Raw genomic sequence first — 15,033 nt, forward strand, 5'->3', positions numbered from 1 at the left:
GCCAGTTTGGCTGGAAGATGGGGATGTAATGTGATGTGAGAGGCTCAAACAGAATCACACTGGGAGCTGAGGAGACTAGAATAAAAGTTGTAGAATCAGAAGAGAGCTCAGTATGACATGTGGGCTGAAAATATGCAATCATCAATCACTTCTTTAATAGCAATAACCAGTGGGAAACAAAAATGGGAAAAGTTTGCTTTCATTAGAGAAAGCGATGATCTAAGACACCAAAGATTCTTCTTAAAAATTACCCAGACCTAGTGAAAAAATTAAGAGATCTTACTTAAAGCCTAAAACTAGCTCCGAACAACTGTGGGAAATTATTGTATGGAAAATCAATATAATCAAAAAGCCCTTATTCTGAAATCCATGTGTAAATGTGATACAGCTCTACCAGAATCCCAATGTGACTTCCCTTGCAAGTGGAAAAATGATTTTAAAGTCTCTGTGAAATATGAAAGCTTAACAATATCATTAAGCTGTTTTTGAAAATTGATTTCACTAAGGGGGGGAGTTGTTTACCAACTATTCAATACTAATGGTTACTATAAAGCAACTGTAATTTAATTTTTTTGATTTTTAAAAAAGTTTTTATTAAGTAATTTCTACACCCATCATGGGGCTTGAGCTCACAACCCCAAGATCAAGAGTTGCATGCTCCACGGCCTGAGCCAGCCACGTGCCCCGCAACGGTGTAATTTTCATAGCATGGTGTAGCAAACAGTGAAAGATGCATCAGTGGAAAAAAAAAAAAAAAAAAAAAGCTGGGTTCAGAAATACATGTGAGAATGTAGTGTATTTTGACAAAATAAAAATTCAGTGGGTACATCTTTATTTTCAAAACTTTAAAAGCCTATTATTAGAGACCTGGGTTATGTGGATCATGGTTTTTAGAATGTATTATTAACAGTATACTATTCTGGTGTATATCTCTGTAATGTATTTCAAACCTCTATCTACCATTAATCCTAATAACTTAGAAATTTTACTTTTCTCGGAGAAGGAGTACGTTTCCAAGTATAGCTTAACGTTTCTGTACTGTGGTACTATGACAGCTTGAGTTGCTCAGGGTGAAATGTGAATGTTGATTTACAAAGTCTGTCGTTGACCTCGGGTTAGATGAGAGGTACAAGAACGCATTTTTAAGATGAGAAATACAAGAACACATTTCTGAACTTTAAGAAGTTCAGAGGTACGCCTGCAGTAACAAATTGGGTGTTTCTAAGGAGTATATACATATTTCAATCAGAGCGATTAAGACCTGTCAAATATTCTTGAAGAACCAAGAACTCTGGTGTAGATGAATAACTGTGTTATAAGTTGCCAGAAGGTTAGCCACATTAAAGCAGTCTCAAAAATAAATAAATAAATAAATAAATAAATAAATAAATAAATAAATAAATATAAAAAAATAAATAAATAAATAAATAATAAATAGAGAGTCTCTAAGGTGATAATTAAAACAGATCCATTGTTCCCAAGGTTGTAATAATAAATTCATACACCAATGGATTAGATAGTCAAATCTCAGAAATATATCTTTGAGTCCTTTAACAGTTCTAACCTACGTCATTATCATCCTCATCATTATCCAGTTAACTCCTTAATTCCCCGAAGAGCACAGCGCATGATGATCTAAAATTTTGTTTCACTTGTAATAATGACACTTTAAAATTGAAAAATTTAGCTCCTGGATTATGACTCTAGGATTGAAGGGCTCAATGGCAAGAGTAAGGAGGTTCCTCAGGACAAAGAAATTTGAAATATGAGCCAAGCCTCACCCTGGGGAGGGACACATCAGAGGCCTGCACGTAGTTCACTGTCCTGAAATTAACTGCAATGAACTCTCTTCTTGGATATTAAAAGTTACTCAACTTCAACATCTCTCTCGTTTCTGTGCAGGGAGGATGTGAGGACAGCAAACGTAATTGCCGCAGAAGCTGTGACCTGCCTTGTCATCGACAGAGAGTGAGTACATTGGGTTGTTATGCGTCCTGCGTACTCTGATCAGCGACGTGCTTGAGTTCTTGGAATTAGGCAGTTATTGATACTTGTTGGATATTCTTTCATTTTAAAATGAGGCTGTATATTTGATTCTCATTCCCTATTACTCCTGGAGGTGGCTGGCTCTGCCTTGAGAGCCTTGAGAGCTTCCACAGGGTGCGTGACTGTGACAAGCCCCACTGCAGTTAGCTCATTTACACACGGGCCATAATGCAGTGTCCCAGAAATGTGAGGATTAATGAGAACACACGAGGAAGCATGGGCCCCAGTGGATTTTGTACCCAGGAGGGGAGACATATATCTATATATATTTATATCTTTTAAGATTTTATTCATTTATTCACAAGAGACACAGAGAGAGAGGCAGAGACACAGGCAGAGGGAGAAGTAGGCTCCCTGTGGGGACCTCAATGTGGGACTCCTCCTAGGTCCCCGGGATCACAACCTGAGCCAAAGGCAGATGCTCAACCACTGAGCCACCCCGGAGCCCTTGAACCTGGGAGGATCTTAACAATGCTAGCTATCTGGGTAAATTTGGAGAGTAATAATTATGATTATCACTGCTATAGAATATATAATCATTACTATTATTATTAAGACATGGATCATTCCTTCAGCATGTTAGATATCTCCATTCTCTCATCCCCAGACTCCTATAAGAGAAGCTTTTAAGGAAGGTGCTTTTTGGAGGAAACATCATTTTAGACAAGCGTATACTTAGGGTCATTGCGAGTGTTGGCAATGATGTTTCTCATTGTTCCTTGCCTCCGTTCTGGCTTTGCTAGTCTCATTGCCTGCGTGCTTTATGTGTTAAGCTACAAATAATCCGATTACTGAGTCTCCAGGGGCCTGGGCAAAATGTGTGTGTACTATCTGGTGTGCACACTGTTGTGTGTGTGGGTGAGTCCATCAGGAGAGCCAAGCACCTGACCCAAGGGGAAGAACCACAAAGCACCCCTTTCGTGCAGCCAGTAGAGCCTGACAATGGGGGCCAAATGCAAGCAGTCCAGCATGATAGAGTCACACGTTGAGCTCAGCAAGCTCAAGGTAGAGAAGGATCCACCTGGTCCACAGATCTCCATCCTGGATGCCCCTGGTCCACGGATCTCCACCTGGTCCACTGATCTCCACCTGGTCCACGGATCTCCATCCTGGACGCCCCTCGGCGCTGGGTCTGTAGGAACCAGAGCAGGGGCACAGCTGTAGAATGGCACGTCCATGAATGTCTCGACACAGATATTCTTTATCTCGTTCCCAGAAAAACCATGCCTATTTGTGGGAGCAATCACTAACCGGTTGTTTCCTTGGTTTGCCTAACTTCTTACTGAGGATCTTCCAGGTGCAAGGCGTTGTGTGCGGTGCTGTGAGAAGAATCAGAGGGCACCACACATCCTGATTTGGGGGTTTCACACCTACTAGAGAAGACATGGCCTGTGTGCAAGGCAGGAAGTGGGAAGGGTCCAGAGCACCCACGTACAGGAGGCCAGCGCAGGGAGCCACTGCTACTAAGGAGGATCGGGGAAGTCTTTGTGAAGGACATGGCATGGTTAGGTGGACCTGGAGGGACAGGCAATAGAAATAGTGGGAACAGCATAAGCAGTACTCGTAAGGGTGGTTGGCAGAGGTGCTGTGACAAGTGAGCTCGCAGATACATTGGGGCTGCTTCCCCAGGAACGCTCAGTGTCGGGACTGTTTCATGCAGCCAGGGTGTCACTGTATCACTGGATTGGTAAGCTAACCTGAGATTGCTGTGTAAGATGAATTGGCGGAGGGCTCGGAGGCCAAATATCAGGTTAGTGTCTGTAAATCCAAGTGTGATCAGGAGACCAGTTATAGGAGAGCTGCACTGGAATGAAGAAGTAAAACCAGAGGGCTTACTCCTTGACTGAATGTAGAGGGCATGAAAGGAATTAGGGATGTACTCGAGATCGAGAAGATCCAGGAGTAGAGAGAAATCCATTTGGGAGGCACAGTGATATTCCGTTAAAAATATAATGAATGTGACATATAAGATGGACACTCAAGAACAGATGCCCTGCAGGAGATAAGTAACATGAGTTCTTGTTAGAGTTAAATTAAATTAAAATTAGCTTAAAAATTGCTTAGGGAGAGTTAACAGCTGTAGCCGCAAGTTTGGTGGAATAGCGTGAGCAAAAAAAAAAAAAAAAACCAGCAGAAGATAAAAGGACCAAGTTTAGAATTTGGGAAAATTCTTACATTTAAGAATGAAGCAGAAGGAGAAAAACCAGTGAATGACAATGAAGCGTTGGCTATTGGAGCAGAGCAGGAAACCTCACAAAGGAAGAGAAGATTCACAAGAGGAAGGGTTGGTGGCAGTGTTCAGTGTAGGTGGAAGCCAAGGGGTATACAGATAGAGGTGAAAGGTTTCAATCAAGAATGGCATCATCAAAAAAAAAAAAAAAAAAAAGAATGGCATCATCATATGGTTTCACTCTACATGGAATATGAGAAATAGTGAAAGGGATTATAAGGGAAAGGAAGGGAACTGAGTGAGAAAAGTTAGAGAGGGAGACAAACCACGAAAGACTCCTAACTCTGGGAAACAAAGGGTTGTGGAAGGGCAGGTGGGTAAGGGGATGATGGGGTGACTGGGTGATGGGCACTCGATGGGATGAGCACTGGGTGTCATACTATATGTTGGCAGATTGAATTTAAATTTTTTTAAAAAATTAAAAATTAAAATTGCAAAAAAAAAAAGGAATGGTATCCAGACTGCAGGGAGTGAGTGGGTGCTGAGGAAGTGAGATCACCCAGACTAAGGGCTCTGTCTTTCAGCAACTTGGTGGAAGGAAGGAAAGGGGAGGGAAGGGGGGAGGAGAGGAGGGTGGGAGGAGAGCATGAAACATTGGTGGGCTCCTGGGGGGTGTCCTTGTGACAATCACACACAGGAAGACGGCCTGACTGTAGAACTCAGAAAGTGCATTTCTATGCTCTTAGAGGTGAAGTGGGTCTTCCCACCAAAAGTTGAATTCACAGCTTAAAAAACAAAACAACAACAACAACAAAACCCCACTGTAACTGAAGCCTCCTGTCAAGAGCTGCTGCTGGAACCTAATTTATGGCCAATTAGGGGAGCACCACGGCTTCATCCCATGCAAACAGATGGCAGACATTAGAACTGTCAACAAAAGGAGCTTCTTTCACAAATTTACAAGCGAGGTACCATGTTACATAAGCCAGTAATTATGCTTTATCATTCCGGAGGGAGAGCAAAAGAACATTATTGTAACTAATCATGCACGTCAGAATTTCTTTTAGAAAATGCTCATTGACAAACTAGAGAATGATAAACAGATACATGGTTTTCCCAAAAAGTATTCTCTAATGATTAGATTCTTACAGCCTCATCGGGATCTTAGTATCTGCAGTGATCCTAGAATTTGCGAAAACTGACTAAAAAAAGGTCTAACAGAACAGTCTATGTCCATTAATGCAACTTTTGAATATTAAAAGAAATAACTAGGTGTCTTTAGCGCCTCTCATCTTGGAATCCATGAAAATAAATAAATGTGAGAGTAGGTACGTTAGTGCTTTCCGTGATCAGTTATGCAATGCCTGCTTCTTCATTGGCATGAGTTGTTGATGAAGCTAGAGATTCAAGAAAGATCGTTTATTTTTCAACATGTTGAGATCATTGTTAAAAGGCAGTAAGTTAACTGCTAGTAAGTAGTCAAAGAGTTTTATATTTTTTTTCCTCAGGAAATTAGGATCTAAGTTAGAATCCTAATTTTCTGTGTAACCTTGCAGAGCTTGCCATACTGGTTACGAAAATTAAAATATTTTCTTAAAAAAAATTTTTTTTTCTTACTGGTTAGTAAATAGCAGTGGTCCGAGCTCCCTGAGTATCCCTAATGCTCCTCTACTGCCCGGCTCATCTGACCTCCCCACCCATGACTCTCCCAATCCCTCCTTGATGCAACAACTAAAAGGTGGCTTCTATAGATCCGAGTCCTAGTATCCATCCTGATCGGCCAATTCCTGTGTCATACTGTTAATTGGTTGACTGTCATCCCTGGTAATCTGAAGCTAAAATAACATCTCATCATCATTGGTTTCCCAACTTTTGTTTTACCCAATCCATTGTATAAATAAAATAGAAAGAAAGCAGGGACTTTTCTGGCTCCAGGTGTAAAATCCCTAGGGTACCCAAGGGTCTTCCAGATGATGCCCAAGGCCCTCCATGGGACTCCAGGAGTCACTAAAGTAATTTACACACCACATATGGCTAAGCTTTACATCATTGACCCTTGGGATGTTCAGTCATACTTTGGAATCATTTGTGGCTTCAGACAGTTGTCATTGAGACGTAATTGGGGATGGAAGCCTAGAACTAGCCTAGAGGAAGTGCAGTGTGCTGGGGCATAAAATGATGTGTTTTAAAGGGAATCTCAAGTATCAGATTATATGACATTGTAAAGGGCAGGCCTAGACCTCAAGGTATCCTTATATCCCTATAGATCAGGGAAGCTGGGGTGACTGTGGTTCAAGTTTTTAACCTCCTAGAGCTCTAGTTGCCTCATCTGTAACAGGCATATTCATGCCATGTGTTTAAAAGAGCAGTGGAGATGCTAGTCATGAGGGTGGTGCCTGGAAGGCAACTCGTAAGTCTGAGGATGGTCTCAAGACTCACTGAGAATAGTGAAGCAAACAGATTACCAAGAAAGATTGGAGACTGAGAAAAAGTCACTTCTACACTACAGACTATTTCTCAATACCCAAATGGGGGCTTATGTATTAAAATTGGGGTTAGAACTAGACTATAGGAAATTTTATGTTTATTCATTAGGAAAAGTAGCAGTGAATGCCTGCTTCCTGTCTCAGATACATGGACTCTTGGGATAAACAAGACACAAATTCAATTTAGGTCTGAAAATTGAGTCTATAAGGCCAGGTCACTTGGAGACAACTCTGTGCCTATATTAAAATTGTTTTGAAAAATAAAAATAAAAAAAAAATAAAATTGTTTTGTGTTTCCTTACCAGTGCTGATAGCAAAACCCCCTGTGTTCGGGTCACCCTGGCCTCTACCTGTAGTGCTTTCTAATACTAGTTTTCAGCTCTTGAGCCAAATGTGCATCAGTCTCCAGAGATCCTGCTTCTGATCCTGGTGTTCACCCAAATTTCTCCCCACCCTTCTCGATTCTGGTGGGCTGGTCTCTTCCTCCATTTGCCTTTGCTATGGCTAATCAGATGTTCGACTCCAAGGTCAAGAAAAAATAAAAATACTAGATCCCCTTCATCTGCACTCTGGGCTAGTGGGCCAGACAGGCAAGAGCCTGGGAAACCTTCTATATTATGATCAGAATGCCAGAGGAGATGGAAACATATGGAGAAAAGTTCCTATATCCAGCTTCTCTCAGAGGGAGGTGCTCTAGATGTTTCTGAGAAGCAACTGGTGGGAGGGCTGAGGCTCACCAAGACACATGCTCAAGGAAGAGCAAAAGATCACTAAACTACCCAACAAAAATGGTGGCTTGTGTTACGAGCAGGAGTTTTATGTTCTGAGTGGAGTATGCTTTGTGAAGCCAGAGCTGCATGACTTAAGCCAGGGGTCGGAAAACTCTAAAAGGATCAGCTAGCAAATATTTATGCTTTACAGACCTTGTGTTCTCGGTTGCAACTCGCCAACTCTGCTGTAGTAATGAGAAGTGAGCCAAAGACAATGCATAAATGAATGAGCATGGTTGTGTCCCTATAGGCTTTGTTTATGTGTGCTGAAATTTGAAGTTCATAGTTTCAGGGGTTAAGAAGTATTACTCATCTTTTGAGATTTTTTTTTTTATTTCCACCATTTATCAAAATCATGCTTAGCTCATGGCCACCCAAGGAAAACAGACAACTGACTGAATTTGGCTTCTGAGGCATAGTTTTGCTGACACTTGACTTAAACAGTGTCAGAGAATTGAGCGCTGCCCCCGTGGTCCTGTTCTGATCTCCCTCCCTGCTGTGCTCCACCTGTCTTTTAGATACAGCGAATATATAAAGACAGATTCGCAGTGCCCTCCTGTGCTGGGCCTCCACATGCCATCTATCTGCTTGCCTCTCCCTCTCTGATACCCATCCACCTAAGTCCTCTGTAGGCACAACCCTTGTGCATCATGGGCACACACACAGCTTTCTTTGTTTTCCATCCTTGTTCTTATTTATGCTTTTTTTTTTTAAGAGTTTTATTCATTTATTCATGAGAGACACAGAGAGAGAGGCAGAGACACAGGCAGAAGGAGAAGCAGGCTCCAAACAGGGAGCCCGATGTGGGACTCGATCCTGGGATGCCAGGATCACGCCCTGAGCCAAAGGCAGATGCTCAACCACTGAGCCACCCAGGCGTCCCTATTTCTGCTCTTTTTAAGAAGATTTTATGTATTTGAGAGAGAGAGAGAGAAAGAGAGAGAGCACAAATGGGGTGAGAGGCAGAGAGGCAGAGGGAGAAGCAGACTCACCGCTGAGCTGGTTCCCCAATGTGGGGTTCAATCCCAGGACCCTGAGATTATGACCTGAGCCAAAGGCAGATGCTTAACCAACTAAGTCACCCAGGCACCCCTTCTTATTTCTACTCTTGCATTCGCTAGGAATTCACTTTAGCTTTGCATTAACTTGGTTAATAGCTAATTAGAAATTAAGGTGGTTCTCTGCAACAGTTATTTGCATTTTGATGACATACCCCAAAAGATAGAGAAATCATAAAAATTCAGAAGATTCTAGTATTCCAGGTCCCCTGAGGGAGGACAGTAGGGGAAGGATTTGGAGACAGCAGAATCCTTCATGCATCCTCTGACCCCATCGGCCAAGTCAGTCTCACGAAGCCCTATGTGCCCAGTGGCATTTGTCCCTCTTAGGTCACCTGTGTCCTTGTCTTTATATAACTCGCCATTCTGTGTCCACATGATAGGTCCATAGGGAGCGCACGCCACATTGCCTGTAGTCACATTGGTTAACTGATAGGGTGATAAACTTAAAATATTTCACAGCCTCAGCTTTTCCTACAGCCTAAATGGATTTTATTTTGGTTCATTTTCCAGGATGAAATCTAGGGGTGATGTGAGGATATTTGCAGGCTGATCACAGAAACCAAGTATACCTTACAAGCATTGTATCAGCTGCGATCATTTGGGTTTGTCTTTTTTTATGGAGCTGTTATTGATTGGTATGCTTTATAAAAAAAATATTAAGCAGGAAAGATAAAATCCAGAAGTTTAGAAGACAGAGAGACATTATATTTGTTCAGTTCAATGATGTGACTTGAATGATAGTGTGCCCTGAACAAGCATGATCTGACTACAAATAAGCATATTTCCACTAGAAAAGAAGAATATTTGGAGACCATTTGTGGTTTTGGTAATGGAGAGAAGTGGATGGGACTGCAGTTTGTCATGTGTGCCTATCCCAGGGCTTTAAAATGGGAGACCTTCCTCCGACTCCAAGTCTTCACAGAGATGATGCATAGCATCGCTGGAGAAGTCTTTGAGAAGGCCCAGGCTCTTGCTTCATCCACCCAGCTAGACATTACTGCTTACCTGCTCCATGTCAGCCACCCAGACATCTAGTCGCCGGGGGTCTAAAAAAAAAGACCTGTAAGCATATGACTTATTCTCATACCTGTCATATGGGTAACTTTCAGCTCTAATCTGTTAAGTCACAAGCTGTTGGAGGTTCTCAGGGTACCCTTTTGTAACCACTGGACTCCGTTCAATGAAAAGAAGTCCAAAGCCATTAATATATGGGTATGCCACTAATCAAAATGCACTAAATTTTTTATTTGAAAACCATTGTTAAAAACATGTAGATGGTCAGTGGATTAGTTGCAAAGTCAGCAGAGATTTAAGAAGGAGAGGTAGGAAGGACCTTCTAGACTGGGGCCTGACCAACATTTCCCATTAGGGGTGAGATAGTAAATATTTTGAACTTTGTGGCCTATAGTCTGTCCCAAAAGCTTAACTCTGCCATTTGGCCCAAGGGCCGTAGTTTGGTGTAAGCGCTGTTACAAGTCAGCTTTATTTTTACAAGTGATGAAATTAGGTTCAGAAGTGTCAGGTGCACTCAAATCACACTGCTTAATAGGAAGAATGAATCAAGATACTTAGCATATTCACATGCTTGTCTTCTAATGCTAGATCTTAGAATTTTAGAGCTTAAAGAGACTTTGAAGAATCTCTCTTCCAAATTCTTTAGAAGTGAAAAAGGTAAGTCCTGGAAGGAATATGGACTGTCCAAGCTCTTTATTTTCTTTTTAGGATTTTATTTATTTATTTTGAGAGAGAGAGAGAGAGACAGGCAGACAGTAAGAACTCAAGCACAGGGAGAGGGAGGGACAAGCAGACGACTCTGCACTGAGCACGAAGCCCATCTGGGCTCGATCCCGCAAACCTGAGATCATGACCTGAGCGGAAATCAAGAGTGAGATGCTAAATTGACTGAGCCAACCCTGACAGTCAAGGTTCTGTAGAGCCAGAGATGGAATTACAATGCAGCTCTCATGGCATCCGTTTCAGTGCATTTGCACCTGACTCATGTTATGATTTAAATTACCAAGATAGAAAACTCATGCATGTATTAATTCAATAAGCACCCGGTGAGGATCCAGTCTGTGTTCAGCCTTAGGGTCACTGCTGTGATAAATGCATAAAAGGGAGATAGTTGGTTCAAGAAGCTCATAATCACGAAAATGAACAAACAGTATAATGGTATAAGAGTCCACCTGAGAAAGGAGAAATGCTTGGTTTGTGAAATGAGCTAAAATACTCTCATTGAACTAAATCTGAAGTGAATTCGACTACTTCTAAGAAAAAAGATGAGTGAGTCAAATCTTTGGCTGCCAGCCTTGCCGCCTCAAAACACCATTGTGGATTGTGGCTAGATAGTTGAGTCACTGAATTAAGATGACAGTTTTATCATTTCAGTGAATTTATTTCATTAAGAGTATATGAACCTGTACTCAGCCACTCCTCTGGCCTTCCGTGGTAAGTCGGGCTGTCCTGTCATTTTTCACAGTAGCCTCCTCCCCTTGCTATGTCATCGGTTGACGACACCCGTCAGTCTGTTTTGACTCATGATCTAGAAGCTTGAGGAGGACAGAAGCCAGGTTTACATTGCTCATGCTGCCTCGTTGGTTCTCAGCGTCATGTCAGGACACGTACTAGGTCCTCCCCAAGTAGCTGTTGAAAAGCTGTATCAGTCAGGGTCCAACCAGGAGAGAAGCCGCACACGGTAGTCTGAACAAGAAAAGTTTGTTTTGAAGAATTAGTAGCTGTACCAGGAGATTGAAGTAAGAAGCTAGCAAGAAAGGAGAAGAGCTCTGGAGAATTCAGAGATGGTAGATGGGACTAGTCACCAGCTCTGGGCCTGAAGGACAGCACTCGGGGAAGACCCCACCCCCACCGACCCTCCCTTGTCCCTCCTCCAGCCGCTACCCTGCTGGGACTGGGGACCCGACCTTGCTGTAGAACAGGGGTCCTGAAACTCGGCACTACTGACATTTTGGGTGAGAGAGTTTGTTTTTTTACGGAGCGCAGGCCTATGCATTGTAGGATGCTTATCAGCATCCTGACGATGATGACTTCTTCTTTTCTTCTTCTTCCTTTTCCTCTCCCTCTCCCTCTCCCTCCTTCTCCTCTTCCTCCTCCTTTTCCTCCTCTTCTTCTTCATAAGAGACACACGGTGGGGGAGGGGGAGGCAGAAACATGGTAGAGGGAGAAGCAGGCTCCCTGTGGGGAGCCCAATGTGGGACTCAATCCCAGGACCCTGAGCCAAAGGCAGATGCTCATCCAAGAGCCATTCAGGTGTCCCAGCATCCTGACTTCTACCTACCAGATGGTAGTAACACTCCCCATCATCCATCACTGGGTTAAGCAACAGTGTCTCCAGACATTGCCTAATGTTCCCTGTGGGGCAGCATCACCCTGGTGGAAGGACATGGTGGTGGTTTGCTGGATGGTAACCAGGTGCTGGGACACTGGGTCCGTAGAACTTGTGCCCTGTAGGGTTCCAGGGAAAGCCATCCACAGGGTGGTATGACACTGCCTGTGGGGAGGTCCACTGAGGGAACCTGCTGGCTTCATGGTGTTGCTGATCAGCTGCTGGGCCCTGGAGAAGCTACAGGAACCCCCCAGGCTCACAGGGACAAGGAGACAGAACCCCTCACTCTGGCAGTGTCTCCCCAGTGCCCTCTCCTGACAAAGCTTCAAAGCCAGTTGATGGAGAAAAAAAATGATCCCAGATCTGTTTTTACAGGGCAGTGAAAAAGGGTGAGTTTGGAGCTGGCAGGCAGTAAATCAACAACCAGTACAGATTCCAAATCAAATCCTCCTCGCAGTTCTAGAGCTTTAAAGATAAACAGAAGGTCCCCGAAGGAACTCCTGGTCAATTCAGGGGCGTTAAAGATCAACATGAGAGACCCTTCCAGTTTAATAAAAAGGATGGAGGAGTGTGTCGTGCCTGGAGCATCCCAGAGGACGTACTGGACAAAGTCACATCTTTAAGTTGAATCAGGTCTCTAAGTTAGGGAGAGGTTGTACAGGTGAAGAAGAGACCGTAAAGTCAGCTCCCACCCAAGGAAGGGCATGTACACGAGCAAGGGATTTGGAAAGGCCACTGTCCAGCGATGAGTGGAATATGGCAGGAACAGAGGACTTTGGAGTTAAGAACTAAATGGTCAGTGAGACAGGTGGAGTGTGGGGAGATACGGTAAGAGAGAGGGGATCAGGACAGATTGTGAAGAAGTCTGATGTCTCAAATTGTCCCCTGGGCAGTGAGGAACCCCGGGGAGAACTCTTGGTGTCTGCGTTTGGTTTTGAAGGATGGGAATGGAAGGTTGACTCCAAAGGGGCAGAAGTCAGGCTGATGGGAGAGTGATGGGAGACGGTTCACCCGAGTCCAAGAGCCGCCACGCCACCCCAGGGCAGAGTTGGGGCAAGATTTAAATGGGGGAGATGGAGAGGAGCTTTGATCGGGGTAGGGGTGGAGGCTGTCTCCAACAGGCGGGGAGCATGGGAGCTACCGCAGGCTCAGGGGCTGCCATTATGGGTGTGATAACTTCCACCTGCCCAAGTGGCGGTGTTCAGACGGAGAGGTCCACGGGAGGTTAGAAATGAGTTTGTTTCCTGAAAGTCAGATGATGAATGGAAATTGATGTTGGGGTTAATCAGTTAATCAGTTTTAAAATATTAATATAAATATTAGTATATTTTAAAATATTACGATCACAGCGGTGGCGTTCATTACAACGATTGTTTCGTCTACCTTGATGAATGAATAATTCGTTTTTTTTTAGAAATGCCTAAAACCATTCTGTGTTTCTGCGGCTTGCATCCCCCTCCCGCCTTGGATGTTTCAAAAACCTCTTTAGAGATTCAGCAGTGTCCCTGGAAGCAGTTGTGTGAGTGGATGAGGAAATCTGTGAACACTTTGTTTCCGCATCTGAAAAATCAGTCTTAATGTCTTCGATTAGAGAGGTAGTATTTGAAATTCTCTTTAAGGGCCTGCTGTGTGGCGGTGGGGCCATGTATTTGAGGAGGGGAGCATAACACTGCCGGTGTCCTGCAGATAAAACAGGTGGGAGAGGACACCAGGATCCAGAAGCTTCACAACCAGTTTAAAAATCGACAGGGTGATCATTAAGTTTGAACGCAGAATCCTGCATTAAATATTCACAAATATTCATGGTGTGCTTTTTTTTTTTTTTTTTTTTTTTGCATTTTTGGTTGAGTTAAGTGGTTTTGCTTACTTACGGAGGCTCACTTCCCTGGTGAGACAGTTATTACAGGCCCAGCTGGGTCATAAAGATAGAAGACTTTTGTGGGTTTTGTTTTGTTTTGTGTTCAGTATGTCTAGGAGTTGGTACTCATTCTGAAACTCTTAGCATAGACACAGGAATTGGATTATCGTTGGCTTCAAAAAAGTAAAATCTTACTCCCAGACTAAGCTTTACTTAAAGAAAGGCCTTTCAGAATATACCAGCTTGGAGGAGGTTTAACGCCCCTAGTTTGCACAGCCCTGCCGTGATCAGGGCAATATTAAACCAGAACCAATATTAAAACAGAAGCCAGGCTAGCAAAGGCAAAGCATGATTTGGTCATTGATGAGGATGTTGATGAGGATCCTCCTCGAAAAACTGGAGGTGGCGTATTATCATCTAGGCAGGAAACCTGAAATCTCAGTGAGAACTCTTTATTTATTGATGCTGCATTATTTTCTCTCCTCCTGGTTTCATTTTGTTCCATTTTCAGATAGTGTCAGGTGATTGTAAGCAGAATAATTGCTCATTGAGAAAATTGGAAAGCACAGAAAAATACACATATAATCCCGCCCTTCAAAGGTAACTACTGTTAACATTTTAGTATCTTTCCTTAAATAGTGAGATCACACTGCCTAAGTCTGTTTTCTGTCTTGTCCACATACAGGGCAACAGACATAAATATAAATAGAGATAGGTGTGTAGACAGACAAATTTACACCACCATTTCCTTACATATGTGCCAATTACAACACTCCTTGAGATTGATAGATTGATCACACATACATACATATACATATAATTTTTCTCAGAGCAAGCATACAAAGAATGCTTTTTGTTCTCTTTCATAAAGGTAGACTTGGCTCCAGACAGTCAAAGTATTACGTTGCAAAACATACAGCTTTTAAGCAGAGAATTAGTGTGTGAACCCGGTTGTGCTTTTTTTTTTTTTCAAGATTTTATTTATTTATTCATGAGAGATGCAGAGAGAGAGGCAGAGACACAGGCAGAGGGAGAAGCAGGCCCCATGCAGGGAGCCCCATGTACCCTGGGGTCACGCCCTGAGCAGAAGGCAGACGCTCAACCACTGAGGCCCCCAGGCGTCCTCGGTTCTGCTTTCAAAGCCCATTACATCACACTCCCTTACCACATTGACCATTCACAATTTACTGGGTTAATAAAAGCATCTCCAGAGCATAATTTGAGTTTTCGTTCCCTCTGTAGTTTCGTAAATGTGTTTGACCACATGAGCTCATTTCAGTTTTTAATTTTTATGGAGAA

General features: G+C 43.1%; 1 protein-coding gene across 7 annotated transcripts in view; it reads left to right on the forward strand.

Annotated features, from left to right (window-relative positions):
- Positions 1-15,033, forward strand: part of PRKG1 (protein kinase cGMP-dependent 1) — a 1,198,597-nt gene that overhangs the window by 1,051,707 nt on the left and 131,857 nt on the right. For all 7 annotated transcript variants that reach the window (XM_077874878.1, XM_077874877.1, XM_077874879.1 and 4 more), the window contains one exon: positions 1,903-1,968. In XM_077874878.1, the coding sequence (XP_077731004.1) occupies positions 1,903-1,968 (66 nt within the window). The remainder of the gene's footprint in view (positions 1-1,902; positions 1,969-15,033) is intronic.

This window comes from Canis aureus, chromosome 27 (assembly GCF_053574225.1).
Source record: "Canis aureus isolate CA01 chromosome 27, VMU_Caureus_v.1.0, whole genome shotgun sequence".
Lineage (NCBI taxonomy): Eukaryota > Metazoa > Chordata > Mammalia > Carnivora > Canidae > Canis > Canis aureus.